Raw genomic sequence first — 18,677 nt, 5'->3', positions numbered from 1 at the left:
TCTCTGAGGCAACATGCTGCACTAGATACAGCACAGGGTGCAGACCCAGTCTCTGCAGCTGACTCTCACGGTGACCTCAGCAAGCCGTCTACCTACTCTGGGCCTTGTTGTTCTCGTCTGTAAAATAGGATAATAACAGCAATGCCTGTGTGACAGGGTCATCTTAAAGAATGAAAGAGAAGCTGTGTGGAAGTCTTTGTAAATTGTGAAGCGCTCTGTAAACGCTTGCTGTTAATACTGGAGATCGTTCTCTTACAGAAAGATAATCATTTAAGTGGCCTGGCAGGTAGCTGGGGTGGCTGTTGTGGCTTTAATTCCTTCATTACTAGTAATAAGCCTGAGAACTGTTAACGATAAGAACTTCTTTCTCCTGTCTAATGTAGGGGGTGGCCGGGAGAGGTGGTCTCCCCCGGCCTCCTGTTAGCCGACTGTCTAAGAGCAGAGGGACCTTGCTGAGCGGGAAGGGATGTTGGTCACCCAGCGGCTTCTGAGCCTGACTTTCATCTTCAGGCCCTCTTTTCACTTGGATTTCGTTTATATCAAAGTGGGTGGAACTCCCACAAAGTGCTACTGAGAAGGAAGGACAAAGAGAGGGTCCCACCAGGCAGGCACTGTCATTTTTGTGAGTGTGACTGTGGTATCCCTGTACAGTAAGCATCACCATGGCTCCTTCGGGTGCAAACAGGAGCATTTTTTCCTTCGGCTTGTCCCCCCCAGGGATTTGAAGTTGGACGGAGGGAGACAATCAGCAGGAGCCGTGAGCTTGAAGGAGATCATCGGCCTTGAAGGCGTGGAGCTGGGAGCCGATGGGAAGGTAAGGCTGCCTGGCTTCCAGGCCTCGGGCTTGGGCTGGCGCCAGCAGGGTCAGGTGGCAGAGGCTGCATGAGGGACCGCGAGCCGCCCTCGTGGTGGGGAACTAGGTGCGGGGCACGTTCCTGGGTGAATGGCACCAGCTCCCCAGCCTGCAGATGGATTAAAAAGCCCCACAGCTATTTCTGCACCAATGCTGTTTATAACGGAATCCGAGATCCTGACCAGCACCCCTCTTATTCTCAGGGGATACGTTCCGAGACGGATGCCTGAGACCTTGGATGGTACCAAACCCTATACCAAACTATGTTTTCCCCATACAGACATACCTAAAATTAAGTTTAATTTATAAATTAGGCAGAATAAAAGAATATCCGAATTGCTGGCGTCACTACTTTGTGCTTTGGGGCCACTATGAAGTAAAATAAGGGTCCCTTGAACACAAGGACTGTGATTCCGTGACAGCCACTCTGATAACTGAGACAGCTACCGAGTGACTAAGAAGAGGGGGACGCACTGGACAAAGGGGTGATTCACGTCCTGGGCGGGATGGCGCTAGATTTCATCATACTGCCCTGAATGGCACACAATCTAAAGCTTATGAATTGTGTATTTCTGGAATTTTCCATTTAATATTTTCAGACCATGAGCAACAGAAACTGTGGGTTAGGGGGACTACTTTTCCTCACACACGTGCATGTTGCAGGCTGGAGTGACAGATGGTTTGATGTGTTAACTCACGGCGACCCCAAGCAGCATTCCCACTACTGCACAGGGTCTTTGGCTTCCCAAGGTCCTAAGAGGCTGAACACTGAGCAGAGGGGCTGTGACATCCCTCTTTCATCCATAACTCACTGAGCTGCTGGGCTGAAGTCCGAGGAGTGAGGGTTGAAATACGAACTTGACTTTTTACTGCTGGATCTAGGCAGTCTTCGTGAGCTCTCTCACAAAGCCTGTTTCTGGAGACAATGCAAGTATGTCTTTGGGGAAGTCGTCCCAGTGTAGTTTGCTTGTAGGTGAAGCTGCTGGGACGGCAGACAACTTTCCCCACCACCACTAGCTGTTGTCACCCTTCTCGCAGAACGGCTGGTCCCCGCTGTGTCCAAATGGCATCGCCCTGAGCTCACATGGAGTGGGGTGTGAGCCATGCTTCCCCAAGCAGGTGAAAAGAAAAGCATGTGTTGTATGTATCCTCATTCCTGAAGGTTGAGTGTTCACGGAGGAATGAGGGAGGATGGAGTGAGAAGAGCGCCATAGAGCCAGCTTCTGCCAGAGGAGACGGGAGGGCACGCTACCCGATCAGACGCTTGGGGCCTGACGTGCTGGAATCCTGCGCTTGGTGGATTATAAAGGGTGCTATGAAATGTGCCTCCTGGATCGGACAGCAAACACCCCAGCAACTTCCCAGATAGCACCTTGTTATCAGACACACTAATACCCCTGCCCCATCACATGAATATTCACGCCTAGTGGGATAAACTGAAACTATAGACGGCCTCACGTCAGCCCAGTTAGGTTTTGGCAGAAACAAGTGCCAGAGCAAATGTCCCCCTTCAGATCTCCTTGGACAGACTTGCCACGGAGAGAACACAGCCCTGAGCGCTGGGTGCCCGTGCAGCTTGGTCAGAACGCAGACCTAACCCTGCCTGGGAGTAATCACTGGCTTGTTTTTTGTCTTCACCTTTTAGACTGTTTCTTATACCCAGTTTCTGCTACCCACGAATGCCTTTGGAGCGCGGAGAAACACCTTAGACTCCACGGCCTCCTGCCCCCAGCTCCGTGCCCTGAGCCACCGCAGCCTCTCCATAGGGCGGGCAGGCAGCACCCAGGGCGGCCTCGACACAGGTGAGCCGGGCCCGGCTGGTCTGGAGGGGTCGTGGTAGGAGGTGCCCTGGTGGACAGTGTGGATTGGGTCTCCCCGTGTGCAGATCGGAGGACAGGTGCCCCAGGAGCGTGAGCTCATCCCGCAGGTGACGTGACTTTTGGGATTTCTGGCGGATTTCAGGCCACGCAGGCTCACAAGCAGGCCACGGGGCGCGCTCTCTAGTGAGAGGCCTCCATCGTCAGCCCTAAGCTCCCACGAGGGGAGATGCCCGGACTCCCGGCTTCTCTCCGCCACTCAGCTCCTCATCTCTCCAGTTACTTGGCTCCTGCCTGCATTTTCGTAGTGCTCCAGTTTGGCCATTCTTCAAATAACTGGGCCATAAATGCATGATCAGGTGATTCTCATATTGGGTGAGTTCACTCAGCTGCTGACAGAAGACTTGAATCTTCCGTCTTTACAAGCCTTTGTGAGAACTGACGCAGGGGAAAACACTTTGTGAGGAAGGATTATTTCCACTCTTGGAGAAATTCCTGCTGAGCGTGACATTCCTCAGGCCTGTCCAGGTGCTGAGTTCAGAAGCACTGTCTCAATGTTCCGGCCGCCTCTGGTCATTGCCTGCCGTTGGCGTCCGCTCTGGTTTGTGTTCATACAGACCCCACAGCCTGCCCGGAGGTACTCACACCAAAGGTGCTTCTCACGTGGGGCAACTTGAGGCCCATTTGATCTGCAGGTTTAGAAAGTGAGCCTTTCCTGTGCCATGCTTTGTAATCTGTGAGTGTTTACAGCATTGTTCACGCTTGTGAGTTTTTGTGCTCTCCTGGGTCAGGAAGATAAACGCATGATTTTCTACAGTGGAAAAAATGTCAGAGTGTTAAGTGTTTGGTGAACCCCTCTGTGGCGGGGATATGCTTCATTGGCGTGCAGAGACGTCTGCTGATGGTCAGAGCGGCTGATGCGATTCTGGGCCCAGTAACCTGAAGCCAGCCTTCAGTCTGACTTTGTACTTGGCATTCGCCTGGCTGCTTCTGCTTTGGGAGGTCCAGGGCCCTGACTATCGTTTTGCATGTCATCCTTAGGCAGCGACCTGGGAGACTTTATGGACTATGACCCAAATCTCCTGGATGACCCCCAGTGGCCTTGTGGCAAGCACAAACGAGTTCTGATCTTCCCTTCGTACATGGTGAGTAGCGGGAAGGGATGGAGGGTGAGCTGACCCCCTCAGCCTCCTCGGAGAGGTTCTTCCTGGAGTTGGGGGCTTGTTCAAACACTGTTCTGCCGGGTTCTTCTTAAGGACCCCCCAGTGTGGGGCACTCAGGGAGGGGCCAGCACCCGCCTTACATCCAGGATTCTGCCAGCACCTACGCTGCCTCAGGGGGCGTGGGAAGGCTGGGTTGCCCACGCCTGTGAAAGCTGCTTAGGGTGGAGCTTCACCTGTGAGGTTACACATCCACTGACCCCACTGGGTAGGGGGGACCAATCACGTCCGTCACTGGCAGCGCTGAGTTCAAGTTCAGCTGTTCGGAGTTCATGGTGATTGTAGGCCTCTGCACACACTCTGAGCAAACATTTGGCACCGGGCTCTGGATGACAGAATCATCTCCTGGGAAAGTGAAAGTAGGACAATGTGGGTGTTAAATGCAAAACCTTTCCTTGCTGTTTTTATTTCGCGGTCCCTTCCTGTTTTTCCCTTTGTGTAATTTTGGTTTCTGCTTTTGGCTGACCACCATTTCCCACCACTCTGGCCGCAGTTTCACCAGTGGGGCCTGGCGGTGGGCAGACGTGCCCTGACTTGGAGGTGGGCAGAGCCTGGGTTGCTGTGAGAGCCAGGCTTTCAGGGAAACCAGCCGGGCCAGGCCTGCCACACACGCCGGCAGGTAGACAGCGCTGACCCAGGGTGCCCCCACCGCCCCCTGCCGGGCCTGGACGGGGCGGGCGCAGCTGAAAGCGTCCTGGTCTGCTTCCCTTGCTGTCGTCAGAAGCCCTGGCCTCAGGAGTGAGCAGAGGGTCCTTTTTCTGTTCTAGGCTCTTGTGTCTGCAGAAGCCAAAGCAGGACCTCACCTCATGCACTCAGCGGGCACCTGAGCACTCACTTTAAGCTTAGAGTTCCCGGCACTGGGGCTCCGCCTCCTACCCTTCTCCCTGCGGAGCACTTGGCAAGTGGCTAAAATCACACCGGGCAGAACTCAGACCCTCGCCAGTTACTTTCAACCTACACCCGCTTGTAATGTGGCAGACAGTTGAGAGAGCATTCTAGAACGCCGCACTGAGTCAGAATGAATTGCCCAAGGCTTTTCATGTAAAACTGCCCCGAGTGCTCTACTGCTGCCTCTCCCGTCCTAACACAGAAAGCAGGACCAGAGCCACGTGAAGTTATTTTCTTCCACCCTATGACCTGTTAGACTATTTACTTCTTTCTAAAAACCAGGGCTTATCCATATAATATAAGCCTGCACTTAGTAAGCGTCCGATAAATGACCAGAGTCCTTGCGCTGGCGTTATGCAGGGGGCAACTGAAAGACGGGGACTCGTGCAGCAGTAAGGATTCTTCCTGTTGTTCACTGCTTTATTTGTTAAAGTTCACTTCATTTATTAATTCGGGCAGGAAACCGTGGCTCAGGGAGTCTGAGTGGGGCTGTCACAGTTGACAGACAGGAAGTTAGGGGCTGAGGCTAAAACTCGGCTCAGTCCTCTTCCTTCCGCACCCCCGAATCCACATCCCTCAGCCATCGTGTCAGTGGCAGTGGCAGAACCCCCGACCTCAAGGTACGATGTGAAAATGATCTCTGGGCCAACAGGTTAACAGACTTCTGGGTAACCAGGAGACTCAGAAGGGGCACTGTTTTTGATTGGCGTTGGGGCTTGGCAGGGAGCTCCTCTGTAGACACGCTCTGTCTGGTGGTAACATTGACCTCTCCAGAAGGTGTCTGGCCTGTGCCAGCCCTGATTTTTTTCCCCCTTTCTTTAAATGATTTAATTGTGAGCGTCGAGGTTCTGGGCTGTGGTCTCCGTGTGCGTGCCTGGGCGCACGGATCATTTTCCCTCCTCGGACAGTGTGCTGCGTGACCTGCCCAGCGAGCGTGTATGTCCCACCCTCCTCGTTTTATGGTCCCAAGTGGGTCATTTCTCAGTTCACCACACTGAATCTGCAGCCTGTGCTTGCTGTGATTGGCCATTTGTTAGACGATGAAATTGCTCATGAACTGCATTTGCCTGGTCAGCCATGCTGGCCACAGATACTGGTACTTTGATACATGGCGAGTTACAAAGAGCCTCAGACTGGTTCTGGGGGGACTGCCTGTCTAGAAGCAGACGTGGATTTTAGGGCTGTTTCATGTGCATTTTTGCATTGAACTTTGGGAGTAAGAGTTGGGGTTTTGGTTTGTTTGCTTTATTTTGTGTGTTGGTAACAGGTATAGGATTTGTCATCCAGCCAGTGTTGACTGAGGTCCTACTATGTGCCAGGCCAGGTGCTTCCTTATATGTTGGAGGACAAATCAGCCACAACCCCCATTCTCCTCAACCTTACAGTGAGCGGAGAAGTCAGAGACCGAACAGCAGACAAGTCACTCCGGTGCGGAAGCTGAGGAAGGAGCCTCCTAGGAAAGTGGTGGACCTGCCAGGGAAGGGTGGAGGCTGGAGGCAGGTCTCAAGGAAGGCTCCCCTGAGGAAATGGCATCAAAAGTGAATGCCGAGGGGTGAGAAGGAGCAGTCCTGCCAGGCCTTGGGAGGAACACCCACGTGCATGAGTGTGCAAGAGGTTGACTTTGTGTAAAACGGGTATTTATAAGAGTGACAGTCCCTGCCCTTTAAACACACACGCACACATGCATACACAGGTGGGGCAGTCCATGGAACGATGATCTTGGCACTCTCTCCGCTAACCTGGCCCCGTGCCCAGGGCGCTGCACTTGTTAATAGGTGCCGGCTACCAAGGTGGACAGAGGGAGCTGTAGGCCGTCCAAGGCCCTCTTTCAGCGAATGGGGCACATCTTGGCCTGTGGGTGGGTGGGAGTCGCTCCCCCCAGACAGATCCCACTTGGAGCCTTCCTGCTGCTCGGTGAACCCTCATCGTCGTGGGCAGGGCACCCCTGTAGGCAGATGTCAGCCCTGGCAGAAGCCTGTGCAGCCCCCCTCCGGCGCCCCTCTCCCGGGCTCCCAGAAAACTGTCACCAAAGATTGGTTTTGCCTCTTCTGGACCTTCGTATAAACAGAACCATAGACTATGTGCCTTTTTTTTTTTAATCCGTCATTTTTCAAACAACTTAGTATCTGTGAGATTCACTCATGTTGCCAGTGTCAGTAGTTCGTTTTTTGTGTTTTTTTGTTTTTAATTGCTAAGCAGGCTTGCACTGTCTGGATATACCCTCACTTGTTTATCTTTTCTCCTGTTGGTGGACATTTGCGTTGTTTCCGGTTTCGGGGTGTTAGGAACATTCGTGTGCAAGTCCTTTTGTGGACATACATTTCCATCTCTCTTGGGCAAATACCTACGAGTGGGCTTTCTGAGTCACAGTGGAGGTGACGTTAACCAGCCAGGATGTAGCTGAGTGTATATTTTTGCTTGTGTTTGTTCTCGGTATAAGATTAAAAGGCCACTCGGTGCTACCGTTGGGACGAGGCTCAGAAAGAAGCCTGTTACGACCACGTGGAAGCAGCACTTACGTTCGTAGTTACAGGTCGTATTTTTTTAACTTTGATCCAAGCAAGTCAGTCCCCAAATGAGCCACCATGAAGGGGCCAAGGAGAGGTTTTGAACCAGGAAAAAAAAATTCCTAGGGCAAGTATGGAAATCAAATGGCAACTGCCCCCGTGGTTTTGGTCTTCAGGTTTCTAGAAGGTGACCACACACCCTGAAAGCGTGTCACGCCTCCTGGCTACGTGCAGGTTCCCGTAGGTCCTCAGCTTAATGATGGTTTCCCTGTGCGGGGAGGGGGCGGGCGGCCTCGTCGGGACCGCGCTTCCTGCCCTGCGCCTCCTGGCTTGTCATTAACGTCTCACTGGAGACTGGTTATTTGTCACTGGAACCTAGCAGCAAAGTTGGTAGTGTTTCCCCTCCTCCTGGGTGTGGAGAGCAATTAAGAGGAGAAAGTAAGTAACAGAGCTGAGATAATGCCAACAAAATTAATGTTCTTTGAGTGGATTTCCTTTTCCTTCTGGGGGAGAAATCTGTCTGGAACTATTTTAATGTCAAAAAAAAAAAAAAAAAAACGCTGACGAACCACCTTTGTGATACCTGTAGGTACCTAAACCTCAGGGGACGGCTCTTGGATTGATCTCTAAGATCTTTTATTTACTAAATATTACAATCTAAGTACTCATGGAAAAGCCCTTCCTTCCACCTCTGCCTCCCCCCCAGGGTTGTGGGAACGTCCCTCAGAACATAGTTTTTCGGGGTGGGAGATGCTGAGCAGGAGGAAACAGAAGACTCAGTAAAAGGAGGACTAATCCAGCCTTGTGGGCACTGGACTCTGCTTTCTCGCCATATTTCCTTCTCACTGAAAGCCAGCTGGGTGCTGGAGGCACTTAACCTGTCTGCAGGGGGATTTACGGAGAAGCTAAAGCAGGTGGAGCCCTGGGGGTCCCTCCCTTGCAGGGCTCTTTCCAGGCCCTCAGGTGTCCAGGTGCCTGGAGCTCACTGAATGTGGGGGACCCTCTCTAAGAAAAGTAATTCATATTACAAAAACACCAGTGCTGTGCCTCTCAGGAGACTTGAAGGGGCCCTGGAACTTCCCTAGCTCCTTGGAATGTCTGCCAGGCGCCTGCACAAATGCTGAGCAGTGGCTCTTTGAGGCCTGCCAGCTTTTGGTGTAAGTGTTAAAAATCCAGTGCCTATTGCATCGTGGTGGGTTTTGTTTACTGTTTAAGGGTTTGGGTTTTGGTTTTGGGGGGAGAGCAGAGGGGTTTTGGTAATAGCTTTATTGGATATAATTCATGTATCGTACAGCTCACCTCTTTAAAGTGTACAATTCAGTGGTTTTTAGTTATTCACGGAATTGTGCAACCATCACCACAGTCAATTTCAGGACATTTTCATCATCCTTAAAAGAGGCTCCTACACCCTTCACTTCCCGCCCTCTAAGCCCTGGGCAACCACTGGTGTACTTTCTGTCTCTGGGGACTTGCCTGTTGTGGACGTTTCATGAAGATCATACACTTATGTGGTCTTTTGTGCCTCTGGCCTCTTACTTAGCATAAAGTTTTCAGGGTTCATCCATGTGGTATGTGCATCACTACTCAGTTTTTCTTAAATCTTTATTTTTCTTGTAACCGGGGCCTGGAATTTGGTGGCGCTGAAAACAGTGGTCACTCAGTCTGTCCCAGACCAGGAGGGGACCAAAGGTTGTTTATTAGCACTTTGGTGCATAGGAACATGTATGCATTGGCAAAACCCAGGCCTTGCGAGTCTTTATAAACCATGCAAGTAGACTGATGGGAGAGCTAGAACAAAGCTTGGGCCTCCCTTTTAATTCATTCTCTCTCAAGCCAGAACGAACGAGCCACCCAGTACTGCCTCCTCAGCTCACCCCCATCGCTGGAAAGAGGACAACCGTCTCTTGCCAGATACTGAGTGGCAAAACTGTGGTTTAAACACAGGGGGTTTGGCTCCAGAGTCTGGATCTTCCCCACTGAGCTGCAGCTCAGAGCAGCAGAGGTGAAAGCACGACTGAGGGAGAGCCGGCTCAAAAGGACAGAAGACATGTGGGAAGTACGCCCTCAGACCAGGGCCTTATCCCACGTGCCCCCAGTGAGGTTCTGTGGCAATAGTGGTAAACGCCATCAAGGAAAACAGCGTGTGCGTCGGTTAGCGGTTCGGCTGTGGAGCACAGCATCCACTCACGCTAGTTTAAGAAGAAAGGGATCCAACACAGGGCACCAGACAGTTTATGGAATCACTGGCGAGGCTAAGTTGGGATTTCAGGAATGATTACAAAATTATACTGAACCAGGTCACCAGGGGAATCTGCACTGGCTGTCAGCCCTGGATGTGGCAGCACTGCCACCTCCATGGTCAGGAAGCCGCCACCGCTGCTGGCTCCAGAGTCATGCTGCCCTGTTGTGGTCTACACCCGCAGAATGGACACCACGACTCTTGGTAGCAGAATCAAGAGAAGCGTAGCCTCTGCTTCAACTCTGCTCTCTGACACCAGTGCATCAGATAGGAAGAACTGGGGGCTGTACTGGGAATCCTAGCTGCAAAGGGGTCGGGAAGTACCACAAGGCACCTCGGAAGGGGACTGGATATCCATGCCGTAGTCTATATGAAGGTGAATCCCTGGGGTTTAGGTGAGTCCACCAGGGGATGATCCTACAGAAGTGGCCTTGCAAGCCAGGCAAGGAGGATCTGAGGCACATGAAAGTCACCTGGGCCAAGAGCAGGGCCCCACCCTCAGACGCCGACTCAGCGGGACTGGAGCAGAGCCCAGTTTGCTGCCGTCCCCCCCTGCTGAGCTCTCGGTAAGATTCTCCAGTGTCCTTGTACATTCTGTTCTCTCTGATCTTCGAGATAAACCCATGAAGCGGCCTGTCAGGTATTCTTATCTCATGCAGAGGAAGGTGAGGCTCAGGGAGGTTAGGCCACTTTCTCCAAGTTGCCTGACTCACTGGAGGCAGAGCCACCAACCACCACCCAGCCCTTTCCACCTGCCAGCCTCCCGGAGCTGCTCGCTGCTGCTCCTAACCGCTGCTCTTTCGGTCTGATTAAGAACAGAAAAGCAGGAAAGCAGTGCTCCCCGCTCCCAAGCCCTGTCACCTCTCTGACCCTCTGTTTCTTCATCTATAAGGTGAGGCGGTTGGAAAACACTTGCAAACTTTTCTTTCGGCAGCGGGAGCCTTCTTTCAAGAGAAGTGTTGCGTGTATCCACGTTTAAGAAAGGAAAAAGCAGAGCTGCTGTGGTTGCCGCAGGGAGGGGTCCAGGCACCCCCGACCCCACCTCCAGCCCCGGAATATCCTTGCTGGGGGACTCCTCAGGCTTTGGCCCCCAACAAAAGCTGGAGACTCTTTGCGTGAACCTGCTCACGTCATTGCAAGCCTTGTGACCTTTGCCTGCAGAGGAAGAACCGAAGGGGCGGTCTCTGGGAGAACAGGAATGTTGAGGGGGGAGGGGGGGAATTTAGGAAATAGAAGAACTGGCTGATTGGCCGGGGGTCCCAGCTTGAGGTGAGTGTGTTAGACGTGGTCCCCGTTCTGCTGCTTGTTTCCCAAATGAAAAATCTTACATCCTGTTCAACCCAGGGGAGACATCTGAGACGACAGGCGTGTCCTGGAGGGCCTCCACAGAGAAGGCGTCCACTATCCTGGACCTCGGCAGTAAGTGGCCTTCACATCTGCGCAGCCCGCCCTCTCTGCCCCGCAGAGCAGCACTGCACACCCACGTGTGCCTGCACGTGTCTGCACGCCGGCGCTGCCCGGCTGCTCGCCAGCACTCCGTGGGTACACGTGGCAGCTACCAGAGCGGGCGTGTCCTGGGCCAGCTGAGGAAGAGCCTTCCTGGTGGGGCTGGAAGGACCAGGGCTCTGAGGAAGAAGTCGTGGCATTGCACCCGCCGAGTCCACTTCCACCCAGAAGTTGGGGATGCTCTGAACAGGCTCGGTGGAATTGTGGGCGTTAAGGTAGCTGTGGTTTGCCTTTATTCACCAGAGAAGCAGAAAAGGTGCTGTGAAGGTCAGTGTGGGTTTGACATGCAGGTGATAGACTGCTCTTGGTTATAAAGGGACACCAGAGGCATTCATGTGCCTCTTCTGAAATCATGTCCAACCAAGCGTCTTCAGAATGGGGCTGTTCACAGAAAACCACCAGCTTTTGTTGGAGTTGTTGAGGAAACCTTGGACATGTCTTCTGGAAAAGGCCAAGCCCTGGTCTGAGAAGAGGCTGGCAGCGGCCAGCCGTCTACGGGAACAGGCCTTCTCATCACAGACGGGTGGTTTCTTTGTTCCCTGGCTTTGCCTGACAAAGGTTATCGCCTGAGACCAGCCAGGAGAGGCATCACGCGTCGTCGAGCCCTTGGAAAGTACAGTCCTGAGGAGGTGGGGTGAGATTAACCTGGTGAGACCCGGCCAGAATGTGTGTAATCCAGAGTTAAAAGTGGGAGGCACAGAGGACCACGGGAGACCAGGTACACAGAGGGCTCGAGGAAGCCGGTCTCTACGGATGGATGGAATTAGGAAGGGGAAGGAGAGGACGTGGAGACTTGAGGGCCACGGGACTATGAATTATAGCTAACACGATGTCCATACAATGGACTAATATCCAGCCTTCGAAACGGAGGGAGTCCTAACCCATGCTGCAACGTGGATGAATCTTGAGGACATTGTGTTCAGTGAAATAAGCCAGACACACAAGGACAAATACCGTGTGATCCCACTTGTACAAGGTGCCCGGAGTAGTCAAACTCAGAGAGACAGAAAGTAGAGCGGTGGTTTCCAGGCTGAGCTGGGGGGAGGGAATGCGCAGTTTCAGGTTTGCAAGGTGATAAGAGTTCTGGAGATGGACGATGATGGTTGTGCAACATGGTGAATGTACTTCGTGCCACTGAACTGCACACTTAAACACAGTTAAATTGGTACGTTTCACGTTATGTATATTTTCCCTCGTTTAAAAAAAAATTCAAAAAACAATAGCCAACATTTATTGAGCACTTGCTATATTCTAAGCACCGTCCAGAGCACTTCTCACATATTTCTTGAAATAGCCATGTGAGGTGGGCGTTGTCACTGTTCTCGTTTTACAGACGTGCAGCCTGACATTTGGGGTCATTAAGTTTACCTCCCACAGTCAGACGACTAGTGATGGCCTGGTGAAGACTGTACCCAGATCTGTGCGAGTCCAGATCACACGCTGTGTGAATGTCGGACTGAAACGCAGACACTGAAAGAGGGACTCACCTCCCTGCAGGCACCGACTCCTGATGGTCCGGAGGCTGGGGTTTCTAAACGTTGCTGGGCCCTGCTGATAGCAGGGTTTAGGCTCCCTGTTGCTGGTGGTGTTGGAAGCTGGCTATAACTTGCTCAGGATTATTACACATGCCCCTTATTCTAAGAGTGACCCGTGTCACCCAATCTGTTACAGACCACTGTCATCGACTATGTGAAGCCCTCGGATCTCAAGAAGGACATGAATGAGACCTTCAAGGAGAAGTTCCCTCACATTAAGTTAACACTCAGCAAAATAAGGAGGTACGTGAGAATGGGCACCCACTCGAACTTTCCCCTAGTCCCCTCTCCCGGCAAGCACCAAGCTCATGTTTTGTACAATGGGTCTCTCCGTTGTTCTGGGGAAATGAAATATGGTCACGTTCAGCAAAAAGAGGCTCATCCGATGCTGGCTGACCGCTGCCTGGATGGGAGAGAGCCCCGGGAGCCAGGACGGAGGTGGCGCCCTTGACATGAGCCGACAGTCGGATATGGTGGGGAGAGGTACCTGTGGCTTATACTTGAGTAAGATTTATATCATGGAAAGCTCAGAATAGGGAACATTCGGTTCCCTGCTCTCTCTCAAGTGCAGGCAAAACAAGAGAAAAGAGTTGGCATCACAGAGTTTGGGAAGATAACTCTTTACCCACAGTCATCCACCCAGAGGTGACAGCCAAGCCGTATCTGGAAGCAGTCAGCAAAACAGCGAAAGCAAAATCAGGCCTGAATTTCCCCTGCGGCTGACTGGGTCGATCCAGTGGCGACCCACATATGCCGGCCCACGATTCAGGAGGACTGGCCTTGCTGGGCTGGAGAGAGGCTGCCTTGGGTTGTGGGGTCTGTGTGCCAAGACAGCAGGCTTTCAGTGTTGGGGGGGGAGGTGTAGTACTGGAGGCTAGACTACACACACAGTGTGGGAATACGCAGCATCATTCACACATGTACACATCCCGATACTGATTTGATGCTGGTGTGCTCTGAGCCAAAGAGGTGAGAAGAGTTAAGTGTTTGCACTTTGTCCGTCGGCCGGGCAGCTCTCCTAAGCAGACTGGTTGCTGTGCCCTTAGCCTGAGCCCCCTTCTGCCATAGTCAGTGCCTGTAACGGACGCTCAGCAGATCTGATACCAAGTGCCTTACTTGTCTCAGTAACTGTCTCTCTGGAACGACCTTGGTTTCCCACTGTCACTTTGGACGCTTCTGCTCCCAGTTTCCAGACCCTCAGGGATCCGCTTGGGTTCAGCCTGGTCCCGTGTCGACATGGTCTGTACAGCTCGGGAAGGGTCCGAAGCCCCAGCGACTTGAGTCTGCTGGCCGCGTATAGGATGATGTGCTCACCTGTAGGGACGGAATCCCATTCCACGTCGCCCTTCTGGGAATGAGAGAGGATGCTGTCAGGATGGGCCAGTCTTTTCCTTTGGGGCCCCCCGAGACTCCGGGTTCTAACAGGACTCCTCCCTCCTTCTGCCTTTCTAGCCTAAAGCGAGAGATGCGGAAGCTCGCCCAGGAGGACTGTGGCTTCGAGGAGCCCACGGTGGCCATGGCCTTTGTCTACTTTGAGAAGCTCGCCCTCAAGGGAAAGCTCAACAAACAGAACCGGAAGCTTTGTGCCGGGGCATGTGTGCTCTTAGCAGCCAAAATTGGAAGCGACCTCAAGAAACACGAAGTCAAGCATTTAATTGACGTAAGTGGGCTGAGTCCTGATGGCTGGGGGAGCACGCGCTCTGGGTCAACGTTGGTCTCTCAGAAGAGCCTGGTCGGTGACCCTGCCTGGGAGACGTCTGATCCTTGGTACCGCTGAGGGACCAGGGCTGTGAGGTCGGCCCTTCTGCAGTGGACATCAGGCCCCACATCTCAGGCTGTCCTAGAACAGAGGGAGGAGCCACACTGACGAGACCGAAGGTCCCCAGGATTGGGTCTGGCCATAAAAGTCCATTTTCAGGCACCACAAGGGGTGAGCTTATCCTGAAAGCCACAGAAGCCACTTTAATGGCCAGGGGTCTTGTGGACGGTGTGACCCACAAAGTGCCCATCAGTCACAGGCTGCCTCCTCTTTTAGGGAAGGGCATGGGTTTGACTGAGTGCCATCTCTTTTCTTTTAAAGTAGAGCCCCATCAAAGCAAGGAAACACTGATCTTCCTGGATGGATATATGAATGCCCGTCTTAAAATTCAGTGTATTCATAGGAAATCTGAGGTACAGTAAAGCTAATCAGGAGACAGTTGCTGCTGCAAAGACACTTTCTTAGTCCCATTTCTCAAGAGGAGAGGTGTCTTAGCTCAGCTGCCGTGACCAAAGACCACAGCCTGGGCGGCTTAAACAACAGACACTGAGCAGTCGTGCAGGCTGGGAAGTCCGAGACCAAAGTGCCAGCTGCTTCGGTTCCTGGTGAGAGCCCTCTCCCTGGCTTGGAGATGGGCGCCTTCTCGCTGTGTCCCCCATGGCTCGGGGTTGGGGGTGCGGGGAGCAGGCAAGCTCCCTGGTCTCTTCTTACAAGGGCACTAATCACATCAGGAGGACCCCCACCCGCTTCAGCTCCTCTAAACCTCATCACCTCTAAAAGGCCCCACCTCCTAGCACCATCACACCGGAGGACAGGACATCAGCATACGAATTTTGGGGTGACACATTCAGTCCATAAAGGGGAGGGCACACCACACCACCGGGGCCTTGTGAGGAAGCAAGGAGAGATCAGAACTGTGACCAGGAGATTTTGCTGTGGTTTCCGCAGGAAGGAACAGGCGAGGCAGGGAAAGCAGGCTTAGGACTGGCTGGTTGGGATTGTTTCCATGGGCTCCCGGGCACAGGGCTGTCCCTACATGTCTGGGACCTGGCCTTGGTGACTAGGGCAGGTGGATGGCGGCTCAGAGTGTGACAGCCAGTTGAAGAGGTGGCTGGGTGTGGGCTCTGGATTGGTTAGTTTGTATGTGAAAAGTGCACCCACGGGCGAGTTGTCCACTCTCCCTAGGAGCCGGCTAACCCTGGGAGGGGCAGGGCCTCCAGGGTCAGCAAGGTCCCAAAATGTCAAAGCCTCAGAATACGGAAAATAAAAGACCTGGTTAGTGCAACGCCCCGCCCGTCTAGCTGCGTGGCCATCCTCGGTGCCAAAGGAGAAGCAGCAGAGAGGGCGCTAATGGAGGTGCTCCCACCTAAGAAAGAGTATGCTTTTTAAAAAACTTACACTTAAAATAATTAAAATGGTATGGTTCAGTGGTATTAAGAATATTCATAATGTTTTGCAACTATCACCACCGTCCATCTCCAGAACTCTTCATCTTGCAAAACTGGAACTCTGTCCGCATTGAACAATAACTCCCCATTCCCTGTCCCCAGCCCCTGGCAACCAACCAGTCTACTCTCTGAATCTGACTACTCTGCCCTCATATAAGCAGAATCATGCAGTATTTGTCCTTTTGCGACTGACTCATCTCATTTTGCATAATGTCTTCGACGTTCATCCACGTTGTAACATGTGTCGGAATCTCCTTCCTTTTTAAGGCCAAATAACATTCCACGGTATGTATATGCCACATTTTGTTTATCCATCCATCCATCCACGGAAGAGAAAGTATTCTTTAGGTCAGGGCTTTACTGGTTATAAGAAATGGTACAAAATCATCTAGCTCGTGCAGTAAACGCTCTTAGGAACGTGGAGGTGATCTCTGGATGCCAAATCTGAAGTGAGGATCAGTAGGTTTTCATAGAGAGGAGCTGAACTAATGCTGCTTATAATCCCTGCAAGTGTGATGTTACACATATTTAGTCACAGTTGAGAAATATATTATCCAGCAATGCTCACAGTCGTAATGCAGAATGTAAGGGTAACAATTTGACAAGCCTTTTGTGATAGCAATTAACTGAACGTAAGATCCTGCCCCACTGATAATCCGAATGCAGTCACCAACTGCTCTGGCATTGAGATTTTTAAAAAATTAAGCCAAAAGCTGAGCTTAAGCCAAAGCAGAATGTACTCCAGCAAAAATGAGGCCTTCCCTACCCACCCTCACTCTGATGGTTCTCCATTTCTGCCCCAGAAGCCCCTGCAGCTGGGAGGACCAAGAGGCAGTGCAGGAGGGGGAGCCCCTGGGCGTGGGCTCAGCCCATTCAGGTACACACGAGCTGTGCGCCGCCCTAAAAGGGAGGCGGCCTCACCAGGGCTTGGTCCTCGTGCGTAAAATGAAAGGACCAAATTGCATACAACCAGCTCACCCAGCCCTGAGCTTACCACGTGATTACTGTTGTAGATGACCTGCTGTCTTTTTCGTCTTACCTCTAAGCTTGAGTAACCTCATGTAGCAGGTAGAGCTCGAGTCTCAGCTGCACCTGAATCTCAGCATTGCAATTCACTGCCCACGTCACCTTAGACAGAAGACGTAACCTCTTGACCCTGTTTTCTCATCTGTAAGCTAGAGGTAAACATAACACTGACCTTGTAAGACAGATGAGCGATTAAGTGAAGTCACGGGATGTATGTCAGGTAGACTGCAGGTCCTCAGTGGGGTACGACTCCCCCTCCACCAGGACTGAGAGCAGGAAGCACGCCGATGCCCCCCTTTCCTCCTCCACAGTCTTGCCCATCACGGGTTTCTCTGGAAACACCCACCGGCTGATGGATACAGAGGTTACACGTGGGGAGAAAAAAACTTAGGATTTTTATCTCAAAGCTAAAAAGCTTCTGATTTTAATTCTGTTGCAGAAACTGGAAGAGAAGTTCCGGCTGAACAGACGAGAACTGATTGCCTTTGAATTCCCGGTGTTGGTGGCCTTGGAATTTGCCCTTCATCTGCCAGAGCACGAAGTCATGCCCCATTACAGACGCCTGGTCCAGAGTTCCTAGCACAGGCCTCCGAGGAGGGCCAGGGGCCACTTCCTCTGGGCGCGGGCGAGCAGCACTTACTGCTGGAAAGGCAAAAATAGAACTCGGCTGACCAAACGTTTTTCCTCTCGACATGTTTTTGTGTAGAAGCAGTACTGGGAGCTTTTCAGGGAGTCTTGTGTCTGGCCAGCAGAGATGAGCCGTGAACTGTTTACTGCTCAGCAAGGAACGGGAGCCCCGTGCAGAAGACCGCTCTCCCAGCTCTCCGCGAGCAAGGCTTCCTCGCGGCCACACGCAGACCTTGCAGGCTTGTCCCCGGGTCTTCTCTCCAGACCCATTCCAACCCAGAGCGTGAAGTCCTAGAGCAGAGGAGGGGAAGGGAATTTGCAGAAGTTGGAGGAGAGCTTCTGGAAGACACGCTCCCTATGTCAAAAGAGCGTGCCAATTTATTTTTGTATCCGCTGTTGGAAGTGCACTTTCCCCTGGGGCGTGTGGATGAGCGAGTGTGTGAGTGTGTGTGTCTGAGAGAGGCCACGTCAGCCTGCCACCCCCAAGGCCAGCCCCACCCTCTACAGAGAGACCTCAGCCTGGGGTCTGGGGCCAGGCAGACCTGCGGCAATTATTTCTAGACAATCTCTGGATAAGCACCACTCTCTGCATAACCTCCTCTGCCCTTAGCAAATGCCATTGTTTCTGTTACTGCTCCTACTGCCACCAGCGGGGCAGAGACCAGCTCTCACGGGCGGACGCAGCAGGGAACTCTGTCCCTTTCCGCCGTCACGCCCTGTGCGTCCAGCGCACCTGCGCACTTTCCCCACTGTGGAGACACTGGGGCTGGGCTCGTGGTGTGTATTCCTGTGCTCTATGTTAGAGTGCACCATAGGCACATTTATTGTGCTGGAGATATACATACATATATATATATATTATATATAAAGTGTTTTATAAAAATCCAGAATAGGGGTAAGACGCATGATTGGTGTTTTGAGGCTTTTGACAGCTGGGACAAACTGTCTTGAGCCAAGGTTGAAAGGCAGTGACTCACCATCGCCACGTCCTCAGGGCTGTTAGTGCAGAGTTTTCATTGTAACTTGTACTGACTCGCTGGGACCACCTGTACGGAGGCACCTCACCGTGCTGCCACCTCGTAGCTGCAAGACAGCGGTGCCCACTGGGGTTCACCTGATTGAAGGAAGCCTGTGGCCCCTGTAAAAAGAGAATTAAAAGATTTTATTGTTTCTGTGTACCTGGATGTGTCTGTGTTGACACGGAAGTCTCACCAGTCACCCCTTGCCCTGCATTACAGATCATCTGCCACTG

The 18,677-nt window shown here is 52.4% G+C and overlaps 1 protein-coding gene across 3 annotated transcripts in view; it reads left to right on the top strand.

Moving 5' to 3' along the window:
* Nucleotides 1-18,603, top strand: part of CABLES1 (Cdk5 and Abl enzyme substrate 1) — an 87,693-nt gene extending 69,090 nt beyond the window's left edge. For all 3 annotated transcript variants that reach the window (XM_072949113.1, XM_072949112.1, XM_072949114.1), the window contains 6 exons: nucleotides 718-814; nucleotides 2,499-2,655; nucleotides 3,712-3,815; nucleotides 12,702-12,808; nucleotides 14,018-14,225; nucleotides 17,238-18,603. In XM_072949113.1, the coding sequence (XP_072805214.1) occupies nucleotides 718-814; nucleotides 2,499-2,655; nucleotides 3,712-3,815; nucleotides 12,702-12,808; nucleotides 14,018-14,225; nucleotides 17,238-17,378 (814 nt within the window). In that variant the 3' untranslated portion in view covers nucleotides 17,379-18,603. The remainder of the gene's footprint in view (nucleotides 1-717; nucleotides 815-2,498; nucleotides 2,656-3,711; nucleotides 3,816-12,701; nucleotides 12,809-14,017; nucleotides 14,226-17,237) is intronic.
* Nucleotides 18,604-18,677: the final 74 nt, after the last annotated feature.

The sequence above is a fragment of the Vicugna pacos genome, chromosome 24 (assembly GCF_048564905.1).
Source record: "Vicugna pacos chromosome 24, VicPac4, whole genome shotgun sequence".
Taxonomy (NCBI): Eukaryota; Metazoa; Chordata; class Mammalia; order Artiodactyla; family Camelidae; genus Vicugna; species Vicugna pacos.
This window is presented reverse-complemented; position numbering and strand designations above follow the sequence as displayed.